This window comes from Schistocerca serialis, chromosome 6 (genome assembly GCF_023864345.2).
Source record: "Schistocerca serialis cubense isolate TAMUIC-IGC-003099 chromosome 6, iqSchSeri2.2, whole genome shotgun sequence".
Taxonomy (NCBI): Eukaryota; Metazoa; Arthropoda; class Insecta; order Orthoptera; family Acrididae; genus Schistocerca; species Schistocerca serialis.
This window is the reverse complement of record NC_064643.1, coordinates 646,275,666-646,292,958: the sequence shown is the minus strand read 5'-3', so window position 1 is coordinate 646,292,958 and position 17,293 is coordinate 646,275,666. Positions and strand designations below refer to the sequence as shown.

General features: G+C 38.3%; 1 protein-coding gene across 1 annotated transcript in view; it reads right to left on the bottom strand.

The window, feature by feature from the left end:
* Nucleotides 1-17,293, bottom strand: part of LOC126484625 (NFX1-type zinc finger-containing protein 1-like) — a 269,764-nt gene that overhangs the window by 195,005 nt on the left and 57,466 nt on the right. Inside the window, exon 4 of the mRNA XM_050108209.1 lies at nt 4,381-4,652. Coding sequence (XP_049964166.1) covers nt 4,381-4,652 — 272 coding nt within the window. The remainder of the gene's footprint in view (nt 1-4,380; nt 4,653-17,293) is intronic.

Genomic DNA, 17,293 nt, shown 5'->3' with positions numbered 1-17,293 from the left:
TATCAAAGCCAACTGTGAAGATTCTTATAAAAAAAAAAAAAAACTGAAGTGCCTGTCTGCAACAAGAATGCAACAACATTACAAATCCGCATGGCACTTGGGATCTAGCCACATAACACTACTACCATGTAACGTATGTTGGCAACAAAAGCTATACTTAGTATCAGGCTATGGAGTAGAATTACTTCAAGCAAATTTCTTTGATCACATAGGACATTTATTTTTAATGTTTCCATTCTTCACTTTGCTTATGCTGTGTGTGCAATGAAACAACTTAAAGCAATATCACAATGGACCACCAGTGAAGCAGATTCTCCCAATATACAGGTATTTTATGTCACTGTAGTCTACTTTTTTACTAGCGTTTGTAAGGTTCCGCCCCCCCCCCCCCCCCAATCTGCATAAAAATGTAACCTCCCTCTGCTGTGATTATTTCATTCCTTATGACAAGCCTCACATGAATCTAGGAAACCTTGATAATGGAGCTTTCACTCTGAAATAACTATCAGAAACAAAAAACCAAAATACAGATGGCTGACAATCTTTTTTCATAAAATATATATCTTCCATAAAAGCAGGGAAGGAACAATTAGTTCAAATGGCTCTGAGCACTATGGGACTTAACATCTGAGGTCATCAGTCCCCTAGAACTTAGAACTACTTAAACCTAACTAACCTAAGGACATCACACACATCCATGCCTGAGGCAGGATTCGAACCCGCGACCATAGCAGTCGCGCGGTTCCAGACTGAAGCGCCTAGAACCGATCGGCCACACCGGCCAGAAAACAATTAGTAAATTACTCAATTTTGTTTTAGCAGCTATATGTAATTTACTTTATGTTGTTGTTGTGGTCTTCAGTCCTGAGACTGGTTTGATGCAGCTCTTCATGCTACTCTATCCTGTGCAAGCTTCTTCATCTCCCAGTACCTACTGCAACCTACATCCTTCTGAATCTGTTTAGGGTATTCATCTCTTGGTCTCCCTCTATGATTTTTACCCTCCACGCTGCCCTCCAATACTAAATTGGTGATCCCTTGAAGCCTCAGAACATGTCCTACCAACCGATCCCTTCTTTATGATCTACCCATCTAATCTTCAGCATTCTTCTGTAGCACCACATTTCTAAAGCTTGTATTCTCTTCTTGTCCAAACTAGTTATCGTCCATGTTTCACTTCCATACATGGCTACACTCCATACGAATACTTTCAGAAATGACTTCCTGACATTTAAATCAATACTGGATGTTAACAAATTTCTCTTCTTCAGAAACGCTTTCCTTGCCATTGCCAACCTACATTTTATATCCTCTCTACTTCGACCATCATCAGTTATTTTGCTCCCCAAATAGCAAAACTCCTTTACTAATTGAAGTGTCTCATTTCCCAATCTAATTCCCACAGCATCACCCTACTTAATTCGACTACATTCCATTAGCCTCGTTTTGCTTTTGTTGATGTTCATCTTATACCCTCCTTTCATGACACTGTCCATTCCGTTCAACTGCTCTTCCAAGTCCTTTGCTGTCTCTGATAGAATTACAATGTCATCGGCGAACCTCAAAGTTTTTACTTCTTCTCCATGAATTTTAATACCTACTCCGAGTTTTTCTTTTGTTTCCTTTACTGCTTGCTCAATATACAGATTGGACAACATCGGGGAGAGGCTACAACCCTGTCTTACTCCCTTCCCAACCACTGCTTTTCTTTCATGTCCCTCGACTCTTATAACTGCCATTTGCTTTCTTTACAAATTGTAAATTCCCTTTTGCTCCCTGTATTTTACCCCTGACAGCTTCAGAATTTGAAAGAGAGTATTCCAGTCAACATTGTAAAAAGCTTTCTCCAAGTCTACAAATGCTAGAAACGTAGGTTTGCCTTTCCTTAATCTAGCTTCTAAGATACTTCGTAGGGTCAGTATTGCTTCCAGTGTTCCAATATTTCTACGGAATCCAAACTGATCTTCCCCGAGGTCAGCTTCTACCTGTTTTTCCATTCGTCTGTAAAGAATTCGCGTTAGTATTTTGCATCCGTGACTTATTAAACTGATTGTTCGTTAATTTTTACATCTGTCAGCACCTGCTTTCTTTGGGATCGGAATTATTATATTCTTCTTGAAGTCTGAGCGTATTTCGCCTGTCTCATACATCTTGCTCACCAGATGGTAGAGTTTAGTCAGGACTGGCACTCCCAAGGCTGTCAGTAGTTCTAATGGAATGTTGTCTACTCCCGGGGCCTTGTTTCGACTCAGGTCTTTCAGTGCTCTGTCAAACTCATCACACAGTATTGTATCTCCCATTTCATCTTCATCTACCTCCTCTTCCATTTCCATAATATTGTCCTCAAGTACATCACCCTTGTATAAACCCTCTATATACTCCGTCCACCTTTCTGCTTTCCCTTCTTTGCTTAGAACTGGGTTTCCATTTGAGCTCTTGATATTCATACAAGTGGCTCTCTTTTCTCCAAAGGTCTCTTTAATTTTCCTGTAGGCACTATCTATCTTACCCCTAGTGAGATAAGCCTCTACATCCTTACATTTGTCCTCTAGCCATCCCTGCTTAGCCATTTTGCACTTCCTGTCGATCTTGTTTTTGAGACGTTTGTATTCCTTTTTGCCTGCTTCATTTACTGCATTTTTTATCTTTCTCCTTTCATCAATTAAATTCAGTACTTCTTCTGTTACCCAAGGATTTCTACTAGCCCTCGTCTTTTTACCTACTAGGTCCTCTGCTGCCTTCACTACATCATCTCTCAAAGCTACCCATTCTTCTTCTACTGTATTTCTTTCCCCCATTCCTGTCAATTGTTCCCTTATGCTCTCCCTGAAACTCTGTACAACCTCTGGTACTTTCAGTTTAGCCAGGTCCCATCTCTGTAAATTCCCACCTTTTTGCAGTTTCTTCAGTTTTAATCTACAGTTCATAACCAATACATTGTGATCAGAGTCCACATCTGCCCCTGGAAATGTCTTACAATTTAAAACCTGGTTCCTAAATCTCTGTCTTACCATTATGTAATCTACCTGATACCATCTAGTATCTCCAGGCTTCTTCCATGTATACAACCTTCTTTTACGATTCTTGAACCAAGTGTTAGCTATGATTAAGTTGTGCTCTGTGCAAAATTCTATCAGGCGGCTTCCTCTTTCATTTTTTAGCCCCAATCCATATTCACCTACTACGTTTCCTTCTCTCCCTTTTCCTACTACCGAATTCCAGTCACCCATGACTATAAAAATTTTTATCTCCCTTCACTATCTGAATAATTTCTTTTATTTCATCATACATTTCTTCAATTTCTTCGTCATCTGCAGAGCTAGTTGGCATATAAACTTGTACTACTGTAGTAGGCGTGGGCTTTGTGTCTATCTTGGCCACAATAATGCGTTCACTATGCTGTTTGTAGTAGCTTATCCGTACTCCTATTTTTTTATTCATTATTAAACCGACTCCTGCATTACCCCTAACTGATTTTGTATTTATAACCCTGTATTCACCTGACCAAAAGTCTTGTTCCTCCTGCCACCGAACTTCACTAATTCCCACTATATCTAACTTTAACCTATCCATTTCCCTTTTTAAATTTTCCAACCTACCTGCCCGATTAAGGGATCTGACATTCCACGCTTACTTTATATTAACAGTTAAACATTAGTTTTTGGCATAAATAAAAAAGCAGTTGTAAATTCCAAGAGCAAAAAACAAAGTGCTAGCCAAAACCTTAGTGTGATCTATATGAACAATAGAAAATAGAACAAATACTTTTCATGGCAGGAAAGGGAAATAATGGTCCGAGTTTCATTAGCGGGCTCCACAGGAGGTAGCTAATCTCTAATACAAATTGTGTAGGCCATATATCAGATTTGACTGATTGCAAAGAGGATGGATGAAACATTAGGGTTTAATGTGGTGTCGGCATCAAGGCCACTAGAAATGGAGTACAAGCTCAGACTGTTTCAAAGATGGGGAATGAAATCAGCCAAGCCCTTTCAGAAGAACCATCTCGACATTTGCCTGGACCATTGTAGGAAAATTGTGAAAAATCTAAATGTGGATGGCTGGAAGCAGACTTTAATAGCCATCCTTCCCCATGAGAGTCCAATGTGCGAACCAACGTGCCACCTCCCTCAGCCAGACTGACTTGACGTACTGAAAATGTTCTAAAGGAGGGGTGGATAACTTGTTGACGTGGAAGCATTACGGAGTGCTCAATAAACTCCAATATGACTTTAAAAAAAGAAGGAAGGAAGAAAGAAACTATGGCGTGCAGCAAATGAGAACCTGTCTTCACAGAACATTAAAAATAATACACAACTATTCCGCCACTCATGGCACACAGCTTAACTTTATAAGATGATGCACATATATTTCACATACCTCTTCTTCTGTCTGTTGATGTGTTATAAAAAACAAGTTGCCTACAACTCCTGCAATTTCTTCATATTTTTTAACAGAGGTGTGAGTTTTTATTGCAGGATATATAGCAGGCACTAAAAGTCTAACAAACTCTGATCGCATGCGGTGCTGAGTCTTTAAGATCTCACAATGTATGCCATTGTTCAACATTCGTTCAAACAATGACAGATCTAGGTTATACTTTTGACGCAATTCATAAACAGATGTAGAAGCTCGTAGTTGCAAACTATCTCCTGCAACATAATAAAGTTAAAACAAGTTTCAGCTATTTAATAATAAACATAACTGTTTGAACTATAAACAAATACACGTCAGAACATTTTACACAGAGTACTGTCAACAATTATATTTTTAAGAATGTAAAGTTCTAAGAGATATTTCCTCATCTTCAACACCAATAAATTACATGTTTTCAACCAATTATTTTGAAGTCAATCTTCTTACTACACGTCAAGACATAAATAAAGACATTAGTCACACAAATGTTAGATTTTATAATTTTAGGTATCTTCATTATGGTTAAGAGATGGAAGGTCCAGTCTGAGTGAAGAAAAAGCTTACAATACACAGGGAAGGAGCAAAAAATTTCTTCTGTACATTTCTCCTCAACATTTATAGTCCAAAACCAGGTGAAGCTTACTTCATATCAATATTAGCTCCTATGAAGTTTGCTTCATTCGTGATTTGAGAGAGTAAAAATAGCTGTCTGTGTGCCTGTGTTCATTCCCCAACCTCTCTTATATTATTCTCATGAATGCTACATGTGATGGAGGCAGAAGGCTCTGATTTGTTTAGAAGTTTAGCTATACATTAGGCAAATGACACAAAATCAGCAGAAAATTTGTGTTTACATTAATCCCCTCATCATTTACTTCATCTTCATTTTCCCAGCTCGAGGATCTGAGAACCCCTGGACTTTTTAAGACTATTTCTTGTAATATAAGAGGGAAGCAATGATGGATGGAGGAGAGGATGATGGACACAGTGTGTGGAGAGGGGATTGAAAGGATTGGTGATGAGGGTGACAGATAGCAGGACAAAGGTGGTGAGTGGAAAGGGAGAGGGCGAGAAGAGGGTCTGGAAAGAGGGGAGGTGGAAAGTGGGAGTGTGTTGGTGGGTGGAAAGGGGGGATGCTGAGGGAAGCAGTAGTAATGTTAGGATGGAGGACAAATGTGGAAGAAGAGTTAAAAGGATGAGCAGTGGGGAGGGAATGGGGAGTGGGAGGGAGGGTGGGTGGATGTAAACTTCCATCTAGTAAATTTAATCAATTTGTGGCAATTATTAAATTAATATTTTTAAATGTTAGTTATTACGATTTTAGTTCTTACACTCACACTGTTCAAATTATGATTCTACCTCTCATATTCATAAGTCCCTTTAAGACATTTTTGTTGTTCATGATATTAAATAAACTTCAATATGTTTAATGTGACCTTGTATGTCATATCCATACTACCACCCCTAACTCACCAGACTTCCACAATGTTAACCTTCAGATATGCCTACAGCACACGCTACGCTGGAGGTCAAAGAGAAACAACGGCAGAAGAAGGGGTACACCGCACCTGGCTAAGGTAAGTGGTCTGCATACAAGGGCAATGGGAATAGAGACCAATGCAGGTTTAGACCAGGGAGAATAAGAGACAATAGGATCTGTTGGAGGGACAGTTCTCTACAGCAATCTCCAAGAACTGGTGCTGAAGGGAAAATCCAAATTGCACAGGAATAAGCAGCATATTCAGCAGCTGAGTTGTCAAGATTCTGGCAAGCCTCAGATTAAGCAGGTGTAACTCTAATATTCACATAGACATTTGCACAGTTAATGGCAGCACAGCTGGTATATGATACATGGTGTACTTACTTTTACACATGGCTTAACATCTCATATGAAAAGATAAGACTGTCTCAAGGTTTACTGGACTTCTCAGGTACCTGCTTATTTTCATTAAAAATGGCAGCTAACAGTTAACTGGATCAACTAATTGCTGAATGTGATGCACATCGGAAGATCAGTGTCTTCCAACAGCTGGTATAACATCAATGGCTTTTGAATTATTCAGACCTCCCACACCACCTTCCAAAGCACCAGCACCACTGAACTATCAGTTGGAAAATTTCCTTAAGGAAATCCTCCATTCTCACAACACCGCTGGCCAATATCTCTCATAGTCACCTTCCTTAGCTGTCCTTTTCCCTCTCCATAACCATTACAATTTCATCTCCTTCCTTATCCCAAAACATTCCTCCCCTGCACAGACTTTAATTGTGTTTTGCGCAATGCTGCATCAATGTGTCCACCCTGCAGTCGTGTCACACTCTGACAAAACGTGGGGCGATGTGTAGGTCGGCTGTGTCGTCAGCCACATCTTCAGACCAGTAGGTGGATAACAGTGTGCTGAAATTCCTTAGCATCAAGGTGTTCCTTCTGCACTATGACGTGATGTAGGGATTGGACAAAAAACTGCAGTGTCGCTACATAGTATAAAGTGAAACCTGTAGCAATTAGTAGGAAAGGTGCCGTGTAACATTAACATCAATTTCATTACGTCACCGAAATCCAACAGTCCCTCTCTTCCGTGCATCCGTGAATTTGTACTCCTCTATACCCTTTTGCACCCCATCTTCATCCCTCCCAATCACCCCCCCCCCCCTCCCCCTCCCTTTTGCATTTTGCCTTTCCGGTCAACCAAAAACAATGTCAGTCACAAACGGGCAATTTTGTGTGTGTGTGTGTGTGTGTGTGTGTGTGTGTGTGTGTGTGTGTGTGTGAAATGGAAAAGGGTCTATTGACACACAGCCAACACAGGTTTAGAAAACATCATTCTTGTGAAACACAACTAGGTCTTTATTCGCATGAAGTGTTGAATGTTACTGACAAGGGATTTCACATTGATTCCGTATTTCTGGATTTCCGGAAGGCTTTTGACACTGTACCACACAAGTGGCTTGTAGTGAAATTGTGTGCTTATGGAATATCGCCTCAGTTACGTGACTGGATTTGTGATTTCCTGTCAGAGGGGCAACAGTTCATAGTAACTGACGGAACGTCATCGAGTAAAACAAGTGATTTCTGGTATTCCCCAAGGTAAAGTTATAGACCCTTTGCTGTTCCTTATCTATATAAATGATTTGGGACAGAATCTGGGCTGCCATCTTAGGTAGTTTGCAGATAACACTGTCATTTATCGACTAATGAACTCATCAGAAAATCAAAACAAATAGCAAAATGACTTAGAAAAGTTATCTGAATGGTGCGAAAATCAGCAGTTGACCCAAAATAACAATAAGTGTGAGGTCATCTACATGAGTGCTAAAAGGAATCCGTTAAAACTTTGGTTATGCGATAAATCAGTCAAATCTAAAGGTCATAAATTCAACTAAACACCTAGGAATTACACTTACGAACAACTTAAACTGGAAGGAACACACAGAAAATGTTGTGGGGAAGGCTACCCAAAGATTGCGTTTTATTGGCAGGACACTTAGAAAATGTAACAGATCTACTAATGAGACTGCCTACACTATGCTTGTCCACCCTCTTAAAATGCAGGTGCGCAGCGTGGGGTCCTTACCAGATAGGACTGACGGAGTACATCAAAAAAGTTCAAAGAAGGGCAGTACGTTTCGTGTTATTGCAAAATATGTGGGAGAGAGTCACTGAAATGATACAGGATTTGGGCTGGACATCATTAAAAGAAAGGCGTTTTTCATTGTGACGGAATCTTCTCACAGAATACCAATCACCAACTTTATCCTTTGAAAGTGAAAATATTTTGTTCACACCAACCTACATAGGGAGAAATGATCTCCATGATCAAAATTAGGGAAATCAGAGCTCATACGGGAAGACATAGGTGTTTGTTCTTTCCGCACGCTATACGAGATTGGAATAATAGAGAATTGTGAAGGTGGTTCAATGAACCCTAAACTATTGTGAAGGTGGTTCAATGAACCCTCATGTTAAATGTGTCTCTGAGCCACACATCAATCACCTGTAGTTGTGTGGTCACCTTTACACATTTTAATTTATTATTTCAATCCTGAAATTTCTATTTACTAACTATTCATATATCTTATTATAGGGATGTTTTAATTGAATAACATGTAGATTATTTTAACATGTGATTAATATTAAAATTATGCAACAATTCTACAATGTCAACTTCTCCGGAGAATGTGGATCAATGGTAAATTAATCATATATACATTCACTGCTCCATGTGGGATGATAGGTTTTATAGTCCTTGTAGGACTCCACTGGCACAAATTATTTATGACAATTATGTTACTCTACATAGACGGAAGCAAAATATACTGCACAATTTACTTGTCAGAGTCATCTTTTACTCTAAACTACCATGAAACTTAATTTTCAGTGAAGTTTGTCACCCATTCCATCATAACTGCTTGGCTCCCACCCAAGAATATTACAAGGAGTACTGCTTTTGTAATCATTTACGCTAACTTCACGAATTTTCCGTTTTCATTAACTGTCGTTTATTGTTTAAATTTTTTTAATAAGGAGACAAGTAAACCATTTCCTGTGAGTTACATGTGTATATCCTTTTAATCATTTCTGTTGTATCTTATGCTGAGTAGTTGAGTCTCCTATCAAAGATGTTTGAATTATTAAAACAAATCAGTCAATGAAATGGTTAAACAAATAGACTCAAAATGACATCATATGAACATTTCCCAACCATGTATGATAGGACAACTGGATGCCTGATGTTACTAAACATACTTAACTAAAATGTGTTGTCCAAGGCATTAAAGGTTCCTGGTGAGAAAACAAAAGATTATTTAGCCTACGAGTACATTTATTTTTCAATGATTTAATTATAGTGGTATTGTTAAGTGTGCAGAAGAATAACAAATCTAGTATACATTTCCTGAAGTAGATTCTACAGAACTGAGAACTTACAATGTAGATTCTCGATAGGCCGCTAATGCTGGCCTTTTGAGCTCACACAGTTAATTGTTTAATTTATTTGTTACACGTTCCGTAGATCATTTGAACAATTCTCTTTTCGAAATGATACGGAACAGGCCAGTTTACAGGATATGTGTATATGATTACTGTTAACACTGAAGAACATATTTTTTTAGTCCTCTTCGTGCACTACACTTGAAAACTTTGCTTTATTCATCCATGTAGTACAAGAAGTTGTCTATAAGCAATGATATTAGGCTAGATATAAAACCTGTTGTTCTAACAGTCAGTCATTTTACATTATCTGGCAAACGATGAAAATCTTTGTTGCACCTATTGAACTAGTTTCTGAGCTACTGCCAGCTTCAATAACAGCTAGTAAAGATCATTTTTTCCTCTAGTGTTCAGGGTATGGACATAACTATGCTTCTGAAATTGTGATGGATTATTTATGATGAATTTCATTAGCGAATGCACATTCATCTTCAGAGGAAAAAAAAAGAAACAGATCACCTTGAATGACTAGAGATAGGACATTCTTATTCACAGCACATGTACATTAGTATGCTCTGCAGAAAAGATCAGCACTTGAACCATTGCAGCCCACAAGTTCAAAGTCAACATCGATATCGTGGCGCACCATCACCAACCAGTAAAATGTGTCTGCAGCTCCCTTTGCAACTATAAACAGAAGGCAGTGGATCTGTGTGACTTGAGCAGACATATGCGCTAACTGTACCATCCATTCAGTGAGTTTGAAAGAGGGTGCATTATTGGCATCAGAGAATGTGATGCATCCCTCCAGGAAATTGCTGCTCGTATGGGATGAACTGTTTCGGTAGTGCAAAGGCCATGTGTAGAATGGTTCACGGAAGGCTACAGAACATCAAGAGATGGTTCATGTCACTTCACCCAGGCCAACCCCTGAGAAGATTGAAACCTCATCCAAATGGCATTGCATGACAGGTCTGTGTCCTCCTCAGATCTGGATCAACAATGGAACAGCGTAACACACCACACATTATCAGGATTGACAGTCCATCGCCATTTATCACACACAGGTTATGTGTGCGTCATCCACTTCTTTGCCTACCTTTGACATATGTGCAGAAACATGCTAAACGGCAATGGTGTATGGAACAATGTCACTGGGGACAGGAATGGCATCAGGAAGTTTTTAGACGAATCCAGATTCTGTTTGTATGAATAGGATGGCCGCATTCACGCAAGTGCCAATTCAAGGCCTTATTGTGTGGGGTGCTACTGGGTACAACCACAAATCACAAATGGTTTGTTTCCAGGGCACTGTGACCAGTGTGACCTACCTAAATGACATCCTGCAGCACACAGCCATAACCTTTCTGCACAAAAACCCAGATGCCATTTTCAGCAAGACAATGCATGACCACATACTGTTGCATGAACACTTGCCTTTTTGGTGTCACAGGATGTCAGCCTTTTGCCCTGGTCCCCAGATCACCATACTTGTCACCAACTGGAAATGTGTGGGATATGGTGAAATGCAGTAAATGAAGCAGGCAAAAAGGAATACAAACGTCTCAAAAATGAGATCGACAGGAAGTGCAAAATGGCTAAGCAGGGATGGCTAGAGAACAAATGTAAGGATGTAGAGGCCTATCTCACTAGGGGTAAGATAGATACTGCCTACAGGAAAATTAAAGAGACCTTTGGAGATAAGAGAACGACTTGTATGAATATCAAGAGCTCAGATGGAAACCCAGTTCTAAGCAAAGAAGGGAAAGCAGAAAGGTGGAAGGAGTATATAGAGGGTCTATACAAGGGTGATGTACTTGAGGACAATATTATGGAAATGGAAGAGGATGTAGATGAAGATGAAATGGGAGATATGATACTGCGAGAAGAGTTTGACAGAACACTGAAAGACCTCAGTCGAAACAAGGCCCCCGGAGTAGACAACATTCCATTGGAACTACTGACGGCCTTGGAAGAGCCAGTCCTGACAAAACTCTACCATCTGGTGAGCAAGATGTATGAAACAGGCGAAATACCCTCAGACTTCAAGAAGAATATAATAATTCCAATCCCAAAGAAAGCAGGTGTTGACAGATGTGAAAATTACCAAACTATCAGTTTAATAAGTCACAGCTGCAAAATACTAACACAAATTCTTTACAGACGAATGGAAAAACTAGTAGAAGCCAACCTCGGGGAAGATCAGTTTGGATTCCGTAGAAACACTGGAACACGTGAGGCAATACTGACCTTACGACTTATCTTAGAAGAAAGATTAAAGAAAGGCAAACCTACGTTTCTAGCATTTGTAGACTTAGAGAAAGCTTTTGACAATGTTGAGTGGAATACTCTCTTTCAAATTCTAAAGGTGGCAGGAGTAAAATACAGGGAGCGAAAGGCTATTTACAATTTGTACAGAAACCAGATGGCAGTTATAAGAGTCGAGGGACATGAAAGGGAAGCAGTGGTTGGGAAGGGAGTAAGACAGGGTTGTAGCCTCTCCCCGATGTTGTCCAATCTGTATATTGAGCAAGCAGTAAAGGAAACAAAAGAAAAACTCGGAGTAGGTATTAAAATTCATGGAGAAGAAGTAAAAACTTTGAGGTTCGCCGATGACATTGTAATTCTGTCAGAGACAGCAAAGGACTTGGAAGAGCAGTTGAATGGAGTGGACAGTGTCTTGAAAGGAGGATACAAGATGAACATCAACAAAAGCAAAACAAGGATAATGGAATGTAGTCTAATTAAGTCAGGTGATGCTGAGGGAATTAGATTAGGAAATGAGGCACTTAAAGTAGTAAAGGAGTTTTGCTATTTGGGGAGCAAAATAACTGATGATGGTCGAAGTAGAGAGGATATAAAATGTAGGTTGGCAATGGCAAGGAAAGCGTTTCTGAAGAAGAGAAATTTGTTAACATCCAGTATTGATTTAAGTGTCGGGAAGTCATTTCTGAAAGTATTCGTATGGAGTGTAGCCATGTATGGAAGTGAAACATGGACGATAAATAGTTTGGACAAGAAGAGAATAGAAGCTTTAGAAATGTGGTGCTACAGAAGAATGCTAAAGATTAGATGGGTAGATCACATAACTAATGAAGTATTGAATAGGATTGGGGAGAAGAGAAGTTTGTGGCACAACTTGACCAGAAGAAGGGATCGGTTGGTAGGACATGTTCTGAGGCATCAAGGGATCACCAATTTAGTATTTGAGGGCAGCGTGGAGGGTAAAAATCGTAGAGGGAGACCAAGAGATGAATACACTAAGCAGATCCAGAAGGATGTAGGTTGCAGTAGGTACTGGGAGATGAAAAAGCTTGCACAGGATAGAGTAGCATGGAGAGCTGCATCAAACCAGTCTCAGGACTGAAGACCACAACAACAACAACAACATGGTGAAATGATGGGTGCAGTGCTCTACCCCCAAGGCCAATGATCACAGATGAACTTTTGAACCACATGAATGCAACATGGATGTCTATACAACAGAATGCCATTTACGTCTTATACTTGTTGATTCCATCACGGATGGAACAAGTTATCAGGGCCCATGGCAGATCCTTTGCCTGCTAGGCAACGGGACACATGCTGAACCGAGGTGACTGAATGCTAATTATTTCTGCAGAAATATGAAAGTCCTATGTCTAGACGTTCGAGGTATTCTGTTCTTTCTTAACATGAGTGCATGTACTTTGGTTGTGCCTAACTCCTTTAAGAGATACCTACTTGATGACCAAAGTGAATGTTATATATTAATCTTGCAGCTCACTTTTGTGCAATACTTTCTTTCTGTATTAAGTGGAAATATGCAAAATGTGTCAGGAGTTTGATCCATGCATTTTCAAGGCTAGCAATTATACAAAGAGCAAAAGTAACTGAACATAAATTGTTAGAACAGCTCAGTAACATGATCTTTCCACTTTAAGTTTTCATCAATATGAGCATACAAAACTTTGGAGCACTCTACCCTGTATATTGGTTCCTGTTCATATGCTGCTTCATTTGTTGGCAAGACTTTATTTTTTGTAGGGAACTAAATATAGTGCAATTTCTCACAATTTTGAGGGAGGCATTTTTACAGACCCAGTTGTGACTCTTTGTAAAACATCTTTCACAAACCCTTCTGCTGCTTTCTCTCTAATGGGATTTACTATAATACTAGTATCATCTGCAAAAAGTATCAATTCTGCTTGATGAATGTTAAGTGGAATGTATTTCACATAAATAAGGAAATAGAAGAGGACTCAAAATTGAACACTATGGGTCTCCCTTTGTGGTTTCTCTCCAGTCACTAAAATTTTCTATTCTTCCAACACTGTCTGAATTGTTAAGCACAGTTTTGTGCAATGTGTTTGCTCAGTATGGTTCAAACTCATTACTTATGTGTAAAGCCATCAATTCCCTCAAACATAAATTTTTCTAAAGGAGTAATGTGATCTATGCTTTCAAACACATTGGAAAGATAAAAAAAATGCCAACTGTGATACTATATTATTTACCGCTTGTAAAGTTTGGTGAGTGTGTACATAGTGCTGTCAGACAAGCAATCCTTATGAAATTCCAAGTGAGATATGGTAGTACATTGTTTCCACTTAAATGTGAAAGTACTCAAGTGTATTAGTTTTTTGAACATTTAGGAAAATGATGCCATTACGGAAATTCAATAATAGTTATTTTTGTGTTTCTTGTCACCTTTCTTATAAATAGTTTTATCAAGAGCATATTGTGATGTCTGGAAAAATTCCCCGTGCCAGTGATGCATTATATATATCACTATGGATATTACTTATTATGTTAGAACAATTTTCCTGAATTTTGTTTGAAATTTCATCAACTCCATATGAGCTTGCATTTTTCTAGAATTTTTTATAATTCTATCAATTTCAGTGAAGGATACTGATGCTACTTCAAATAGTTGCCTAAATTTTATGAAATGACATTTTAATATATTCTCTTGCTTCTTCAACTGAACTACTTTTGCTGGTACATTTAGGAAGTGCTTGTTAAAAATATTTGCAACTTGTGAATTATCAGTCACAACAATGTCATGTAGTTTCACTGTTGTGGTATCATGTATAGTGGTTGTCCTGTCTCCAGTTTTAACATCCCACAGTTACATTCTTATTATCCACATTATTACTTTCTGTCAGGACACACATATTTCTGGACATTTTAATGACTTTCGATAAAATATTACAGTATTTTTAGTAGAATGCAAGCAATGTCAGATCCTGGCTTATTTTGGCCGTTTTATAGGGTAGTCAGAAACAGTCTGAAAAGATTGTAAGAACATTGCAGGGTAGGTATGGCTGAGAAATAATTTTAAGTAAAAAAATCCTAGACTTGTGACATTTCCAAGTTAATTAGGTTTGACGTTAGCCAATCATGCCACAGAACGTGCAAATTCAAGCAGCCTGCCAGACTCAAACGGCACCAGTGGTTCTCATTGTATAAATAACAGTGCTCATCCTTTCACTCACGTTTTCAGGAACGCTACTTTCAAATATTGACATTCCATGTCAGCTCATCTAGACCATCCCACTCAACCATCTCAGATTTTACTGAAATTTTATGTGAAGATTTGCACATCTCCACAAGTAACGCTGCTAAAGTTTGATGTTTTTCGCAACAATACCAGACAAGAAATAGTCATTTGTTTGACTCCATCCATGCATTCGCACAGAGCAAGCATGAATTTCTGGCAAATTTGAGCTGTTATATCTCAGGCAATATTCTGTTGAAAAAATGAAATTTGGCCATCTTGTACAATTTTTTTGTTCTCTTAAGACTAATAATGAAAAGCGATATTCAGCAAGCAAATTTTAGGCCAAATTGCCCAAAAAAGTGTCAAAGTTTGGCTTATATCTCAGGAATTGAAAGTATGACAAAGGTGAAACCTGGCCTATACTAATCTAACAACACAAGGTTCTCTAATATAAAGTTTCATTTATGTACCACTTTCCAATATTGAATAAATCCAGTGCAAACTTAAAACATTTTGTAGAAAGGTCAAAAATGTGGCATTTTAACCTGATTTTGCAAAAAAAAAAAAAAAATTATTAAACTCTCCAAACTGGACTCATTAGAAAGACCATTGTTTGAACTACAAATCAAAGTGTATTTGATTATCCATTACAGGCTAACAATGCTAGACACTCGGAATAAAAGTTGGGTGCGAAAATCACAGCACAAATCAATATAAAATTTGACTCTTTATATCTCATAGAGTAAATGCCTTCTGATCACAAAACTTAATACGCAATAGATTGGTAGCATAATGACGTGGAATACAGAATTTCATTCACCTAGTATTTTGCAAAAAACTACAAATTCATCAAAAAGATGATTTTTGTGAACTGGTGAAAATTGGGTGAATTTGACACTCCTTTTATAACTACCATTTTCTACTAAAGCTTCAAAAACCAGTTTCAATTGAAACAACGTGTTTTAAGGACACCCCACCCCTCCAGAACAGTGGGTTTAATTTATTTTTGACAATGGCTACACTGCAACTCACATTGAGGCAAAGTTACAAGAAAAAATGCACTGCAAATTAAGTCTTAACTTTGGCTTATTATACCTCATTGATTAAAAGGCATGATAAAGACAAAACTTGGGACACAACAATGTACCGACATTTCCCACTGTAAAAAATATCATTCACATACTGCTTTCCAAATTTCTACAAAATCAATTGAAACTTGATTTCCGTAAAAATTACAAAAATAGATCACATTCAACTTGCTTTTTGAGAATTTGATTTCCATAATCAATTTCAAACTAATCGTAGTTGAAAGGGGTATTTTTTAAGCATTCAGAAAAGCGTGTTTGATTTTCCAATGGGCACCAACAATACCTGAAAATGATGAGCAAATATGGGGGATTAGACCACAGCAACAGGCTACAATGCATCAACCTATTGTCTGTGTTTAATTGCATGTTGTTTCTATTTTCAAATGGAGAAGTAATAGCACACGATATTGTGTTGGTCCATGGTGACACTGTAACTATCCGTTCGAGAACATGATGTGGCAACCCCATCACCAAAGGGTCACGCAATACCAGCCGTGAGTTGATTTCCTCAGCCTGTTTCCCACATCCGTAATTTTGTTTCTTAATTTAGGTTCCAAAGCCTTGTGGTAGTACCTGTCTCCTTACAATGCCATTTGCTATTATCTCTCATAAATGGAAAGCAAGTAATATCAATTTTGGTTTTAAACTTCTCAATATTTCAGCTTACATTTTTCGAAACTTTTGAGGCACTTTCTGCAGTACATTTTCTGGAAATTGATGCTGTCGGCGCGATGACGATATTGAAAGCAAAGAGACCATGGAAATGAGGTGGGGTTCTGGTAACCAACAAGCTTTCTGTCTTTCAAGCCAATAAAACGAAAAATCTGGGCCTTGAAGATGCATAAATTTCGTCAGAGTATCATTCTGTTCCACTGATATGTCAATAATGTTGCCAACACTCAATTCATCATCATACATACAAGCAACGTAATGGCCACGTAACATCATTTTCGCATCCAACTTTGATTCAAATTATCTAGCATTTGGATAACCAAATATACTTTGTTTTGTGGTTCAAACCATGGTCTTCCTAATGAATCCAGTTTGGAGAATTATTAGAACACTGGGTTTTACAAAATTGGGTCAAAAATACTGTGTTTTTGACCTTTTTACAAATCTTAAACTTTGCACTTAATAAATTCAGTATTGGAAAGTGGTACACAAATGAAACTTTATATCAGAGTGTCTCCTGTTATTAGGTGACAACATATCAAGTACCACATTCGTCATACCTGTAGTCCCTGAGATATACCAGCCAAACTTTGACACTTTTTTGCACACCATACTTTTCGGGTGATTTTGCCTAAAATTTTCTGGATGAATATCACTTGTACAATTATTTTTATTATTATTCTTGAGACAGTACATAAAGTTGTA